Genomic DNA, 17,038 nt, shown 5'->3' with positions numbered 1-17,038 from the left:
CAAACATACTAACAAAATAAAATAAATAGAATAGATATGTACAAGTGAAATAAATCATCATCATCAATCGTATTTATTGAGCGCTTACTATGTGCAGAGCACTGTACTAAGCGCTTGGGAAGTACAAATTGGCAACATATAGAGACAGTCCCTACCCAACAGCGGGCTCACAGTCTAAAAGGGGGAGACAGAGAACAAAACCAAACATACTAACAAAATAAAATAAATAGAATAGATATGTACAAGTAAAATAAATAGAGTAATAAATATGTACAAACATATATACATATATACAGGTGCTGTAAATACGATTGATTGATTGATTGATTGCTCTGCGTACAGCAAGCGCTCAATAAATACGATAGAATGAATGAGAGAAGCGACAAAACCTGAAGACAACGCGAAGACCGAACCCCAGCTCGGCCGGACTCTTGTAGCTGGAGGAGCAGAATATCTGGCTCCTCGTGCCTCAGAGTTCACAGTCACTGCCGCGGCCACAGCGAGCTCCCTCTCTACCTCATAATAATAATAATAATAATAATAATGGCATTTATTAAGTGCTTACTATGTGCAAAGCACTGTTCTAAGCGCTGGGGAGTTTACAAGGTGATCAGGTTGTCCCACCTTTCCCTGTGAGCCCACTGTTGGGTAGGGACCGTCTCTATATGTTGCCAGCTTGTACTTCCCAAGCGCTTAGTACAGTGCTCTGCACACAGTAAGCGCTCAATAAATACAATAGAATGGATGAATGATGCCTGTTACAGGTTTTCCTGTCTGTCTCCCCCCTTCTAGACTGTAAGCCCGCTGTGGACAGGGAGGGTCTCTCTTTGTTGCTGAATTGTCCTTCCCAAGCGCTTAGTACAGTGCTCTGCATACAGTAAGCGCTCAATCATCATCATCATCAATCGTATTTATTGAGCGCTTACTATGTGCAGAGCACTGTACTAAGCGCTTAGGGAAGTACAAATTGGCAACATCTAGAGACAGTCCCTACCCAACAGTGGGCTCACAGTCTAAAAGGGGGAGACAGAGAACAAAACCAAACATACTAACAAAATAAAATAAATAGAATAGATATGTACAAGTAAAATAAATCATCATCATCAATCGTATTTATTGAGCGCTTACTATGTGCAGAGCACTGTACTAAGCGCTTGGGAAGTACAAGTTGGTAACATATAGAGACAGTCCCTACCCAACAGTGGGCTCACAGTCTAAAAGGGGGAGACAGAGAACAAAACCAAACATACTAACAAAATAAAATAAATAGAATAGATATGTACAAGTGAAATAAATCATCATCATTAATCGTATTTATTGAGCGCTTACTATGTGCAGAGCACTGTACTAAGCGCTTGGGAAGTACAAATTGGCAACATATAGAGACAGTCCCTACCCAACAGTGGGCTCACAGTCTAAAAGGGGGAGACAGAGAACAAAACCAAACATACTAACAAAATAAAATAAATAGAATAGATATGTACAAGTAAAATAAATAGAGTAATAAATATGTACAAACATATATACAGGTGCTGTAAATACGATTGATTGATTGATTGATTGCTCTGCATACAGCAAGCGCTCAATAAATACGATAGAATGAATGAGAGAAGCGACAAAACCTGAAGACAACGCGAAGACCGAACCCCAGCTCGGCCGGACTCTTGTAGCTGGAGGAGCAGAATATCTGGCTCCTCGTGCCTCCGAGTTCACAGTCACTGCCGCGGCCACAGCGAGCTCCCTCTCTACCTCATAATAATAATAATAATAATAATGGCATTTATTAAGTGCTTACTATGTGCAAAGCACTGTTCTAAGTGCTGGGGAGTTTACAAGGTGATCAGGTTGTCCCACCTTTCCCTGTGAGCCCACTGTTGGGTAGGGACCGTCTCTATATGTTGCCAGCTTGTACTTCCCAAGTGCTTAGTACAGTGCTCTGCACACAGTAAGCGCTCAATAAATACGATTGATTGATTGATTGATTGATTTCCCACCCATCCTGGGCCCTGGTTCCTCTCCTCCCGCCTAAACCCGGGCCGTCCCACTAGCCGGCCCCCTCACCATCCCCAACCCCGACCGTTGAAGACCACTGTGGGCAGGGAACATGTGTGTTTATTGTTCATTCACTCATGCAATCGTATTTATTGAACGCTTACTATGTGCAGAGCACTGGACTAAGCGCTTGGGAGGCACTCAGTAGAGTGGTCCCACACAGTAAGCGCTCAATAAATGTGACCGAATGAATGTATCGTACACAGAGCTCCAAATCCTACGAGGACCAGAAGGCGGAATTGGGAAACATGGGCAACCTGAGTCAGATCGCGGCTGTAAGTATTATAATAATAATAATGATAATTGTATAAAAATTATAATATAAAATGACAATAATAAAAACTATATAATTATAATATAATTGTAATAATAATAATGATGGTATTGCGACCTGAGTCAGATCACGGCTGTGAGTATAACAACAATAATAATTGCATAATAATTATAATTATAATAATGGTATTTGTTAAGTGCTTACTATGTGCCAAGCACTGTTCTAAGCACTGGGGTAGATACAAGGTAACCGGGTTGTCCCACATGGGGTTCACAGTTGTTTGGTTTTGTTGTCTGTTTCCCCCTTTTAGACTGTGAGCCCACTGTTGGGTAGGGGCTGTCTCTATATGTTGCCAATTTGGACTTCCCAAGCGCTTAGTACAGTGCTCTGCACACAGTAAGCGCTCAATAAATACGATTGATTGATTGATTGATTTGTACTATGGTATTTGTTAAGCGCTTGCTCTGTGCCAGGCACCGTACTAAGCGCTGGGGTGGATATTTATTTATTTTACTTGTACATATTTATTCTATTTATTTTATTCTGCTAATATGTTTTGTTTTGTTCTTTGTCTCCCCCTTCTAGACTGTGAGCCCACTGTTGGGTAGGGACCGTCTCTATATGTTGCCAACTTGTCCTTCCCAAGCGCTCAGTACAGTGCTCTGCACACAGTAAGCGCTCAATAAATACGATTGAATGAATGAATGAATGAATGGATTTGAGCTAATCGGGTTGGGTACAGTCCCTGTCCCACGTGGGGCTTACAGTCTTCACCCCCATTTTGAAGAGGAGGGAACTGAGGCGCAGAGAAGTGAAGGGACTTGCCCGAGGTCACACAGTAGATGAGTGGCAGAGTCAGAATTAGAACCCATGACCTTCTGACTCCTCCCCTTAACTTCTCTGTGCCTCAGTTACCGCATCTGTAAAATGGAGATTAAAACTGTGAGCCCCCCCATGGGACAACCTGGTCACCTTGTAACTTCCCCAGAGCTTAGAACAGTGCTTTGCATATAGTAAGTGCTTAACAAATGCTATTATTATTATTATTATTATTATTATTATTATTATTCCCAGGCCTGGGCTCTTTCCACTGAGCCACGCTGCTTCCACCTGTGTTCTCCGGGCTGAGTCATCCCACCCCCACCGGCCTGCTATAATAACGATAATAATAATAGTGGTATTTGCCAAGTGCTTACTATACTACTACTACTACTACTACTACTACTACTACTACTACTACTACTACTACTACTACTAATAATAATAATAATGGTATTTGTTAAGCGCTTACTATGTGCAAAGCACTCTATGTGCCAAGCACTGCAGCTGTGGATGCAGCCTGTCCCGGTGGGCCCCCCAAATGCCCCCCAGGCCTAGGCCTGCTGGATGGGGGGAGGGAAGGGGGTTTCCATTCATTCATTCATTCATTCATTCATTCAATCATATTTATTGAGCGCTTACTGTGGGCAGAGCACTGGACTAAGCGCTTGGGAAGTACAAGTCGGCAACTTATAGAGACGGTCCCTACCCAACAATGGGCTCACAGTCTACGTATGTATATGTACATATATTTATGTATGTATATACATATATATGTTTGTACATATTTATTACTCTATTTATTTTACTTGTACATGTCTATTCTATTCATTTTATTTATTCTATTCATTTTATTTTGTTAGTATGTTTGGTTTTGTTCTCTGTCTCCCCCTTCTAGACTGTGAGCCCACTGTTGGGTAGGGACTGTCTCTATATGTTGCCAGCTTGTACTTCCCAAGCGCTTAGTCCAGTGCTCTGCACACAGTAAGTGCTCAATAAATATGATTGATTGATTGATTAGAAGGGGGAGAAGCAGCGTGGCTCAGTGAAAAGAGTACGGGCTTTGGAGTCAGAGGTCATGGGTTCAAATCCTGCCTTTGCCACTTGTCAGCTGTGTGACTTTGGACAAGTCGCTTAACTTCTCTGGGCCCCAGTTATCTCATCTGTAAAATGGGGATGAAGACTGTGAGCCCCACGTGGGACAACCTGATCACCTTGTAACCCCCCAGTGCTTAGAACGGTGCTTTGCACATTCATTCAATCGTATATATTGAGTGCTTAACAAATACCATCATTATTATTCACTCATTCAATCGCATTTATTGAGCACTTACTGTGTGCAGAGCACTGGACTAAGTGCTTGGGAAGTCCAAGTTGGCAACATATAGAGACGGTCCTACCCAAAAACGGGCTCCCAGTCTAGAATGGGGAGACAGACAACAAAACAAAACATGTGGACGGGTGTCAAGTCATCAGAATGACTAGAAGTAAAGCTAAATGCATATCGTTAACAAAATAAATAGAATAGTACATATGTACAAGTAAAATAAATAGAGTAATAAATCGGGACAAACATATATATAGGTGGGGAGGGGAAGGAGTAGGGTCGGGGGGATGGGGAGGAGGAGAGGAAAAAGGGGGCTGAGTGTGGGAAGGCCTCCTGGAGGAGGTGAGCTCTCAGTAGGGCTTTGAAGGGAGGAAGAGAGCTGGTTTGGCAGGGGGGAGGAGGGAGGGCATTCCACTGGCACCGGCCTCCGCTCTGTAGGGATCATCTCTATATGTTGCCAACTTGTACTTCCCAAGCGCTTAGTACAGTGCTCTGCACACAGTAAGCGCTCAATAAATACGATTGATTGATCGATTGATTGACTGTCCCTCAGGAGATCATCAGCACCAAGCAAGAGATCTTCAACGCCAACACCAGTTTCAACTGCGGCCCCCTGCCCCGCTTCCCCCTGGAGCAGCTGGCCAACCAGCCCGTGGACCAGCTCCCCGATGGCGTCGATCCCACCAAGAAGGAGGTGAGGACAGGAGGGCAGAGGGATGGGAGGGGAAGACCTTCCCCCTTCCCACCCACCCCCCGCCCCATCGGTTTACCTTGGATAATAATAATAATAATAATTACGGTATTTGTTAAGCGCTTACTATGTGCCAAGCACTGTTCTAAGCACTGGGGTGGATACAAGGTCATCAGGGTGTCCCACGTGGGGCTCATAGTCTTCACCCCCATTTTACAGATGAGGTAATAATAATAATAATGATGATGGCATTTGTTAAGCACTTACTATGTGCCAAGCACTGTTCTAAGTCCTGGGGTAGATACAAGGTCATCAGGGTGTCCCACGTGGGGCTCATAGTCTTCATCCCCATTTTACAGATGAGGTAATAATGATAATAATGATGATGATGGCATTTGTTAAGCGCTTACTATGTGCCAAGCACTGTTCTAAGCACTGGGATGGATACAAGGTCATCAGGGGGTCCCACGTGGGGCTCATAGTCTTCATCACCATTTTACAGATGAGGTAATGATAATAATAATGATGATGGCATTTGTTAAGCACTTACTATGTGCCAAGCACTGTTCTAAGTCCTGGGGTAGATACAAGGTCATCAGGGTGTCCCACGTGGGGCTCATAGTCTTCATCCCCATTTTACAGATGAGGTAATAATGATAATAATGATGATGATGGCATTTGTTAAGCGCTTACTATGTGCCAAGCACTGTTCTAAGCACTGGGATGGATACAAGGTCATCAGGGGGTCCCACGTGGGGCTCATAGTCTTCATCACCATTTTACAGATGAGGTAATGATAATAATAATGATGATGGCGTTTGTTAAGTGCTTACTATGTTCTAAGCACTGGGGTGGATACAAGGTCATCAGGGTGTCCCACATGGGGCTCATAGTCTTCATCCCCATTTTACAGATGAGGTAATAATAATAATAATAATAATGATGGCATTTGTTAAGCGCTATGTGCCAAGCACTGTTCTAAGCACTGGGGTCGATACAAGGTCATCAGGGGGTCCCACGTGGGGCTCATAGTCTTCATCCCCATTTTACAGATGAGGTAATAATAATAATAATGATGATGGCATTTGTTAAGCGCTTACTATATGCCAAGCACTGTTCTAAACACTGGGGTGGATACAAGGTCATCTGGGGGTCCCACGTGGGGCTCATAGTCTTCACCCCCATTTTACGGATGAGGTAATAATAATAATGATGATGATGGCATTTGTTAAGCGCTTAGTATGTGCCAAGCACTGTTCTAAGCCCTGGGGTAGATACAAGGTCATCAGGGGGTCCCACGTGGGGCTCATAGTCTTCATCCCCATTTTACAGATGAGGTTAATAATAATAATGATGATGATGGCATTTGTTAAGCACTTACTATGTGCCAAGCACTTTTCTAAGCACTGGGGTGGATACAAGGTCATCAGGGTGTCCCACATGGGGCTCATAGGCTTCATCCCCATTTTACAGATGAGGTAATAATAATAATAATGATGATGGCATTTGTTAAGCGCTTACTATGTGCCAAGCACTTTTCTAAGCATTGGGGTGGATACAAGGTCATCAGAGTGTCCCACATGGGGCTCATAGTCTTCATCCCCATTTTACAGATGAGGTAATAATAATAATAATGATGATGATGGCATTTGTTAAGCGCTTACTATGTGCCAAGCACTGTTCTAAGCACTGGGGTGGATACAAGGTCATCAGGGTGTCCCACGTGGGGCTCATAGTCTTCACCCCCATTTTACGGATGAGGTAATAATAATAATAATGATGATGGCATTTGTTAAGCGCTTACTATATGCCAAGCACTGTTCTAAACACTGGGGTGGATACAAGGTCATCTGGGGGTCCCACGTGGGGCTCATAGTCTTCACCCCCATTTTACGGATGAGGTAATAATAATAATAATGATGATGGCATTTCTTAAGCGCTTACTATGTGCCAAGCACTGTTCTAAGCCCTGGGGTGGATACAAGGTCATCAGGGGGTCCCACATGGGGCTCATAGTCTTCATCCTCATTTTACAGATGAGGTAATAATAATAATAATGATGATGATGGCATTTGTTAAGCGCTTACTATGTGCCAAGCACTGTTCTGAGCCCTGGGGTAGATACAAGGTCAATCAATCAATCAATCATATTAATTGAGCATTTACTGTGTGCAGAGCACTGTACTAAGCGCTTGGGAAGTCCAAGTTGGCAACATCTAGGGACGGTCCCTACCCAACAGTGGGTTCACACTCTAGAAGGGGGAGACAGGCAACAAAACAAAACATATTAACAAAATGAAATAAATAGAATAGATATGTACAAGTAAAATAAATAGTCATCAGGGTGTCCCACGTGGGGCTCATAGTCTTCATCCCCATTTTACAGATGAGGTAATAATAATAATGATAATGATGGCATTTGTTAAGCGCTTACTATGTGCCAAGCACTGTTCTAAGCACTGGGGTGGATACAAGGTCATCAGGGTGTCCCACGTGGGGCTCACAGTCTTCATCCCCATTTTACAGATGAGGTAATAATAATAATGATGATGGCATTTGTTAAGCGCTTACTATGTGCCAAGCACTGTTCTAAGCCCTGGGGTGGATACATGATCAATCAATCGATCAATCAATCAATCAATCAATCGTATTTATTGAGCACTTACTGTGTGCAGAGCACTGTACTAAGCACTTGGGAAGTACAAGTTGGCAACATCTAGAGACGGTCCCTACCCAACAGTGGGCTCACAGTCTAGAAGGGGAGTCAGAGAACAAAACCAAACATATTAACAAAATAAAATAAATAGAATAGATATGTACAAGTAAAATAAATAAAAAAGTCATCAGGGTGTCCCACGTGGGGCTCATAGTCTTCATCCCCATTTTACAGATGAGGTAATAATAATACTAATGATGATGATGGCATTTGTTAAGCGTTTACTATGTGCCAAGCACTGTTCTAAGCACTGGGGTAGAAACAAGGTCATCAGGGTGTCCCACGTGGGGCTCATAGTCTTCATCCCCATTTTACAGATGAGGTAATAATAATAATAATGATGATGGCATTTGTTAAGCACTTACTATGTGCCAAGCACTGTTCTAAGCACTGGGGTGGATACAAGGTCATCAGGGTGTCCCATGTGGGGCTCATAGTCTTCATCCCCATTTTACAGATGAGGTAATAATAATAATAATGATGATGATGGCATTTGTTAAGCGCTTACTATGTGCCAAGCACTTTTCTAAGCCCTGGGGTGGATACAAGGTCATCAGCGTGTCCCACGTGGGGCTCATAGTCTTCATCCCCATTTTACAGATGAGGTAATAATAATAATAATAATAATGATGATGATGATGGCATTTGTTAAGCACTTACTATGTGCCAAGCACTGTTCTAAGCACTGGGGTGGATACAAGGTCATCAGGGTGTACCACGTGGGGCTCATAGTCTTCATCCCCATTTTACAGATGAGGTAATAATAATAATAATGATGATGATGGCATTTGTTAAGCGCTTACTATGTGCCAAGCACTGTTCTAAGCCCTGGGGTAGAAACAAGGTCATCAGGGTGTCCCACATGGGGCTCATAGTCTTCATCCCCATTTTACAGATGAGGTAATAATAATAATGATGATGATGGCATTTGTTAAGTGCTTACTATGTGCCAAGCACTGTTCTAAGCCCTGGGGTAGATACAAGTGATCAGGGTGTCCCACGTGGGGCTCATAGTCTTCATCCCCATTTTACAGATGAGATAATAATAATAATAATAATGATGATGGCATTTATTAAGCGCTATGTGCCAAGCACTGTTCTGAGCACTGGGGTAGACACGAGGTAATCAAGTTGTTCCACGTGGGGCTCACAGGCTTCATCCCCATTTTAAAGATGAGGGAACTGAGGCCCAGAGAAGTGAAGTGACTTGCCTAAAGTCACACAGCTGACAAGTGGCAGAGCCGGGATTAGAACCCACGACCTCTGACTCCCAAGCTCGGGATCTTGCCACTAAGACACCCTGCTTCTACCCCGCTGGCGACCTCCATAATAATAATAATAATAGTAATAATTTTGGTATTTGTTAAGCGCTTACTATGTGCAAAGCACTATTCTAAGTGCTGGGGAGGATACAAGGTGATCAGGTTGTCCCACAGGGGGCTCACAGTCTTAATCCCCATTTTTCAGATGAGGGAACTGAGGCACAGAGAAGTTAAGTGATTTGCCCTAAGTCACACAGCTTACAAGTGGCGGAGGCAGCATTTGAACCTATGACCTCTGACTCTTGAGCCCAGGCTCTTTTCACTAAGCCACGCTGCTTCTCTATAATGATGGTATTATGATGATAGTACTATAATGGTGGAATTTGTTAAGCGCTTACTACGTGCCAAGCACTGTTCTAAGCGCTGGGGTAGACACGAGGTAAGTCAAGTTGTCCTACGTGGGGCTCACAGTCTTCATCCCCATTTAACAGATGAGGGAACTGAGTCCCAGAGAATAATAATAATAATAATAATAATGGCATTTATTAAGCGCTTACTATGTGCAAAGCACTGTTCTAAGCGCTGGGGAGGTTACAAGTTGATCAGGTTGACCCACGGGGGGGCTCACAGTCTTCATCCCCATTTTACAGATGAGGTAACTGAGGCTCAGAGAAGTGAAGTGACTTGCCTAAAGTCGCACAGCTGACAAGAGGCAGAGCTGGGATTAGAACCCACGACCTCTGACTCCCAAGCCCGGGATCTTGCCACTAAGCCACTCTGCTTCTACCTCACTGGAGACCTCCATAATAATAATAATAATAATAATAGTAGTAGTAATTATTATTATTATTATTATTATTATTTGGGTATTTGTTAAGCACTTACTATGTGCAAAAACTGTTCTCGTGCTGTGAAGGATACAAGGTGATCAGGTTGTCCCACGGGGGGCTCACAGTCTTAATCCCCATTTTACAGATGAGGGAACTGATGCCCAGAGAAGTTAAGTGATTTGCCCTAAGTCACACAGCTGACAAGTGGCGGAGGCGGGATTTGAACCCATGACCTCTGACTCCCGAGCCCAGGCTCTTTCCCCTAAGCCACATTGCTTCTCTATAATGACGGTATTATGATGATGGTACTATAATGGTGGTATTTGTTTAGCGCTTACTATGTGCCAAGCACTGTTCTAAGCCTCTAATAATAATAATAATGATGATGATGGCATTTATTAAGCACTTATTATGTGCAAAGCACTGTTCTAAGCACTGGGGAGGTTACAAGGTGATCAGGTTGTCCCACGGGGGGGCTCACCGTCTTCATCCCCATTTTACAGATGAGGTAACTGAGGCCCAGAGAAGTGAAGTGACTTGCCCAAAGTCACACAGCTGACAAGGGGCGGAGCCGGGTATCAATAAGAAACCTTACCTCATCTCAATCCATCAATCAATGGCATTTATTAAGCGCTATATGTGCAGGGCACTGTACTAAGCGCTTGGGAGCGCGTCCACTCTTCCCATCTTCAAGGCCCTACTGAAAATCGTACCTGCTCCGAGAAGCCTTCCGTGACTTACCCCTTTTTCACCTACCAGTCAATGGCATTTATTGAGTGTTTACTGTGTGCGAAGCGCGGCACTAAACACTTCAATTAATCAACGGTATTTATTGAGCACTTACTATGTGCAGAGCACTGTACTAAGCGCTTGGAAGTATAACCTCTCCCCATCTTCAAAGCCCTACTGAAAGTCATTTCTCCTCCAAGAAGCCTTCCCGGACTTACCTTTTTTTCCCCAATCAATGGTATTTATTGAGCATTTCCTGTGCGCAGGCACTGTATTAAATGCTTCAATTCATCAATTAATGGCATTCATCGAGTGCTTACTATATGCAGAGCACTGTACTAAACACTTAGAAGTATAACCTCTCCCTCTCCCCATCTTCAAAGCTCTACTGAAAGTTATACCTCCTCCAAGAAGCCTTCCCTGATTTACCTCTTTTTTTCTCTATTAATAATAATAATAATAATTGGCATTTGTTAAGCGCTTACTATGTGCAAAGCACTGTTCTAAGCGCTGGGGAGGATACAGGGTGATCAGGTTGTCCCACGGGGGGCTCACAGTCTTAATCCCCATTTTACAGATGAGGTAACTGAGGCCCAGAGAAGTTAAGTGACTTGCCCAAGATCACACAGCAGACATGTGGCAGAGTCGGGATTCGAACCCATGACCTCGGACTCCAAAGCCCGGGCTCTTTCCACTGAGCCATGCTGCTTCTCTGTTGGTCTGTTCATTGACTGTCAGTATTTATTGAGCATTTCCTGGGTGCAGAGTGCTGTACTAAACACTTCAATTAATCAATCAATGGTATTTATTGAGCGCTTACTATATGCAGAGCACTGTACTAAACGCTTAGAAGTATAACCTCTCCTCATCTTCAAAGCCCTACTGAAAGTTATACCTCCTCCAAGAAGCCTTCCCTGATTTACCTCTTTTTTTCCCTTTTGGTCTGTTCATTGTCAGTATTTACTGAGCATTTCCTGGGTGCAGAGTGCTGTACTAAACACTTCAATTAATCAATCAATGGTATTTCTTGAGCGCTTACTATATGCAGAGCACTGTACTAAACGCTTAGAAGTATAACCTCTCCCCATCTTCAAAGCCCTACTGAAAGTTATATCTCCTCCAAGAAGCCTTCCCTGATTTACCTCTTTTTTTCCCTATTGGTCTGTTCATTGACTGTCAGTATTTATTGAGCATTTCCTGGGTGCAGAGTGCTGTACTAAACACTTCAATTAATCAATCAGTGGTATTTATTGAGCGCTTACTATATGCAGAGCACTGTACTAAACGCTTAGAAGTATAACCTCTCCCCATCTTCAAAGCCCTACTGAAAGTTATATCTCCTCCAAGAAGCCTTCCCTGATTTACTTCTTTTTTTCCCTATTGGTCTGTTCATTGACTGTCAGTCTTTATTGAGCATTTCCTGGGTGCAGAGTGCTGTACTAAACACTTCAATTAATCAATCAATGGTATTTATTGAGCGCTTACTATATCCAGAGCACTGTACTAAACGCTTGGAAGTATAACCTCTCCCCATCTTCAAAGCCCTACTGAAAGTTATACCTCCTCCAAGAAGCCTTCCCTGATTTACCTCTTTTTTTCCCTTTTGGTCTGTTCATTGACTGTCAGTATTTATTGAGCATTTCCTGGGTGCAGAGTGCTGTACTAAACACTTCAATTAATCAATCAGTGGTATTTATTGAGTGCTTACTATATGCAGAGCACTGTACTAAACGCTTAGAAGTATAACCTCTCCCCATCTTCAAAGCCCTACTGAAAGTTATACCTCCTCCAAGAAGCCTTCCCTGATTTACCTCTTTTTTTCCCTATTGGTCTGTTCATTGACTGTCGGTATTTATTGAGCATTTCCTGGGTGCAGAGTGCTGTACTAAACACTTCAATTAATCAATCAATGGTATTTATTGAGTGCTCACTATGTGCCGAGCACTGTACTAAACACTTGGGAGCACATACCTTCCCCCTCTTCAAAGCCTACTGAGAATCCTACCTCCTTCCAGAAGCCTTCCCTGACTTACCTCTTTTTTTCCCATTCAGTGGTATTTATTGAGCGTTTACCGAATGTAAAGCGCTGTAGTAAGCGCATTAATCAATAAATCACTCATATTTATTGAGTGCTTATTATGTGCAGAGCACTGTACTAAGCGCTTAGGATAGCCCACTGTTGGGCAGGGCCCGTCTCTATGTGTTACCAACTTGTACTTCCCAAGCGCTTAGTACAGTGCTCTGCACACGGTAAGCGCTCAATAAATACGATTGATGATGATGATGATGATTTATTGAGTGCTTATTATGTGCAGAGCACTGTACTAAGTGCTTAGGATAGCCCACTGTTGGGCAGGGCCCGTCTCTATATGTTGCCAACTTGTGCTTCCCAAGCGCTTAGTACAGTGCTCTGCACACAGTAAGTACTCAATAAATACGATTGATGATGATGATTTATTGAGTGCTTATTATGTGCAGAGCACTGTACTAAGTGCTTAGGATAGCCCACTGTTGGGCAGGGCCCGTCTCTACATGTTGCCAACTTGTGCTTCCCAAGCGCTTAGTACAGTGCTCTGCACAGAGTAAGCGCTCAATAAATACGATTGATGATGATGATGATGATTTATTGAGTGCTTATTATGTGCAGAGCACTGTACTAAGCGCTTAGGATAGCCCACTGTTGGGCAGGGCCCGTCTCTATATGTTGCCAACTTGTACTTCCCAAGCGCTTAGTACAGTGCTCTGCACACAGTAAGCGCTCAATAAATACGATCGATGATGATTTATTGAGTGCTTATTATGTGCAGAGCACTGTACTAAGCGCTTAGGATAGCCCACTGTTGGGCAGGGCCCGTCTCTATATGTTGCCGACTTGTACTTCCCAAGCGCTTAGTACAGTGCTCTGCACACAGTAAGCGCTCAATAAATACGATTGATGATGATGATGATGATTTATTGAGTGCTTATTATGTGCAGAGCACTGTACTAAGCGCTTAGGATAGCCCACTGTTGGGCAGGGCCCGTCTCTATATGTTGCCAACTTGTACTTCCCAAGCGCTTAGTACAGTGCTCTGCGCACGGTAAGCGCTCAATAAATACGATTGAATGAATGAACGAATAGGGCATTACAACAGAATTAGCAGAAACGTTCCTTGCCCAAAACGAGTGACAGTGTAGAGGGGGGAAAGATATTAATATGAGTAAAAATGTAATTTTTAATATATGATTTAAAAATATGTCTATAACTGCTGTGGGGTTGCGGGAGGGCAAATATCAAATGTCCAAAGATCAAAGTGCGTAGATAGGGGAGTTCATTCATTCATCCAATCCAATTTGTACTTCCCAAGCGCTTAGTCCAGTGCTCTGCACATAGTAAGCGCTCAATAAATACGATTGATTGACTGATTGATCCAATCGTATTTATTGAGCACCTACTGTGTGCCAAGCACTGTATCCAGAGCGTTCAATGCAACAGAGCTGGTAGACTTGATGTGTCTGTTGATTGTTGTATTGCAATCAATCAATCAATCAATCGTATCTATTGAGCGCTTACTGTGTGCAGAGCACTGTACTAAGCGCTTGGGAAGTACAAGTTGGCAACATCTAGAGACTGGCCCGACCCAACAGTGGGCTCATAGTCTAAAAGGGGGAGACAAAACATACTAACAAAAGAAAATAAATAGAATAGATATGTACAAATAGAGTAATAAATATGTACAAACATATATACAGGTGTATATATGTATATATGGTGTTTTTTTAATATATTGTATATTTTTTATGTATATATGGTGTTTTTTAATTGGTGTTTCCTGTCCCCTGATGGACTTCGGGGACTCTTTAGGCAGGGAGAAGGGTTTTGCAGGCCAAGGGGAGCGGAAAAGAAAGCCCTGCAACGGAACGGGCGCTCGCTGGTACTTCCCAAGCGCTTAGTCCAGTGCTCTGCGCACAGTAAGCGCTCAATAAATACGATTGATTGACTGATTGATCCAATCGTATTTATTGAGCACCTACTGTGTGCCAAGCACTGTATCCACAGAGTTCAATGCAACAGAGCTGGTAGACTTGATGTGTCTGTTGATTGTTGTATTGCAATCAATCAATCAATCGTATTTATTGAGCGCTTACTGTGTGCAGAGCACTGTACTAAGCGCTTGGGAAGTCCAAGTTGGCAACGTATAGAGACAGTCCCTACCCAACAGTGGGCTCACAGTCTAGAAGGGGGAGACAGAGAACAAAATCAAACATACTAACAAAATAAAATAAATAGAATAGATATGTACAAGTAAAATAAATAAATAAATACACTACACTAATAATAATAATAATGGAATTTGTTAAGTGCTTAGCATGTGCCAAGCACTGTTCAAAGCACTGGGGAGGATACAAGGTGATCAGGTTGTCCCACGTGGGGCTCACAGTCTTAATAAATAGAATAGATATGTACAAGTAAAATAAATAGAGTAATAAATATGTACAAATATATATACAGGTGTATATATGTATCTATGGTGTTTTTTAATATATATGTATATATATGTATATTTTTAATGTATATATGGTGTTTTTTAATTGGTGTTTCCTGTCCTCTGATGGACTTCGGGGACTCTTTAGGCAGGGAGAAGGGTTTTGCAGGCCAAGGGGAGCGGAAAAGAAAGCTCTGCAACGGAGCGGGCGCTCGCTGGTACTTCCCAAGCGCTTAGTCCAGTGCTCTGCGCTCAGTAAGCGCTCAATAAATCCGATTGAACGAATGAATGAATGGCTTAGCGTCCCCCTCGTCTCTACTCTCCAGTCTCACCGCACTGACCAGACGAACCAGTTACACAACTAGAGATTGCACTTTCCCAAGCGCTTAGTCCAGTGCTCTGCACACGGTAAGCGCTCAATAAATATGACTGAATAAATGAATAAGTTCCCTCTACACTGTGAGCTGCTTGTGGGCAGGGAATGTGTCTGTTTATTGTTGTATTGTCCTCTCCTATGCACTTAGCACAGAGCTCCACATACAGTAAGCGCTCAATAAATACAATCAAAGGAACGAATACTACAATTAATTATTATTAATTAATAATTATTATCAATTTTTATTTTTCACCTGTAAAATGGGGATGAAGATTGTGAGCCCCACATGGGACAGGGACTGGGTCCAACTTAATAATAATAATAACAGTGGCATTTATTAAGCCCACTGTTGGGTAGGGACGTCTCTATATGTTGCCAACTTGTACTTCCCAAGCGCTTAGTACAGTGCTCTGCACACAGTAAGCACTCAATAAATACGATTGATGATGATGATGATGATGATTGTGAGCCCCACATGGGACAGGGACTGGGTCCAACTTAATAATAATAATAACAGTGGCATCTATTAAGCCCACTGTTGGGTAGGGACGTCTCTATATGTTGCCAACTTGTACTTCTCAAGCGCTTAGTCCAGTGCTCTGCACACAGTAAGCGCTCAATAAATACGATTGATGATGATGATGATGATGAAGAAGATTGTAAGCCCCACATGGGACAGGGATTGGGTCCAACTTAATAATAATAATAATAATGGCATTTATTAAGCCCACTGTTGGGTAGGGACCGTCTCTATATGTTGCCAACTTGTACTTCCCAAGCGCTTAGTACAGTGCTCTGCACACAGTAAGCGCTCAATAAATACGATTGATTGATTAGGCGCTTACTATGTGCAAAGCACTGTTCTAAGCGCTGGGGAGGTTACAAGGTGATCAGGTTGTCCCACGTGGGGCTCACAGTCTTCATCCCCATTTTACAGATGTGGTAACTTGAGGCACAGAGAATAATGATGGCATTTATTAAGCGCTTACTATATGCAAAGCACTGTTCTAAGCGCTGGGGAGGCTACAAGGTGATCAGGTTGTCCCACGAGGGGCTCACGGTCTTCATCCCCATTTTACAGCTGAGGTCACTGAGGCCCAGAGAAGTTAAGTGACTTGCCCAAAGTCACACAGCTGACAATTGGCTAAACCGGGGCTTAAAACAGTGCCTGACACATAGTAAGCTCTTAACAAATGCTCAGGGTGGGCAGGGAATGTGTCTGTTGTGGTATTATACTATCCCAAGAGCTTAGTATAATAATAATAATAATAACAATAATAATAACAATAATAATGTTGGTATTTGTTAAGCATTTACTATCTGCCAAGCACTGTTCTAAGCACTGAAGGGGGGATACAAAGGAAATCAAGGTTGTCCCACGGGGGGCTCACAGTCTTAATCCCCATTTTACAGATGAGGGAACTGAGGCCCAGAGAAGTGAAGCGACTTGCCCAAAGTCACACAGCTGACAAGTGGCAGAGAAGCGGCGTGGCTCA

General features: G+C 43.0%; 1 protein-coding gene across 1 annotated transcript in view; it reads left to right on the top strand.

Annotated features, from left to right (window-relative positions):
- VIL1 (villin 1) overlaps positions 1–17,038 on the top strand; it is a 94,130-nt gene that overhangs the window by 66,203 nt on the left and 10,889 nt on the right. Inside the window, exons 17-18 of the mRNA XM_038744255.1 lie at positions 2,259–2,327; positions 5,026–5,166. Coding sequence (XP_038600183.1) covers positions 2,259–2,327; positions 5,026–5,166 — 210 coding nt within the window. The remainder of the gene's footprint in view (positions 1–2,258; positions 2,328–5,025; positions 5,167–17,038) is intronic.

The sequence above is a fragment of the Tachyglossus aculeatus genome, chromosome 1 (genome assembly GCF_015852505.1).
Source record: "Tachyglossus aculeatus isolate mTacAcu1 chromosome 1, mTacAcu1.pri, whole genome shotgun sequence".
Lineage (NCBI taxonomy): Eukaryota > Metazoa > Chordata > Mammalia > Monotremata > Tachyglossidae > Tachyglossus > Tachyglossus aculeatus.
The sequence above is the reverse complement of the archived record's forward strand: the minus strand, read 5'-3'. Positions and strand labels throughout refer to the sequence as shown.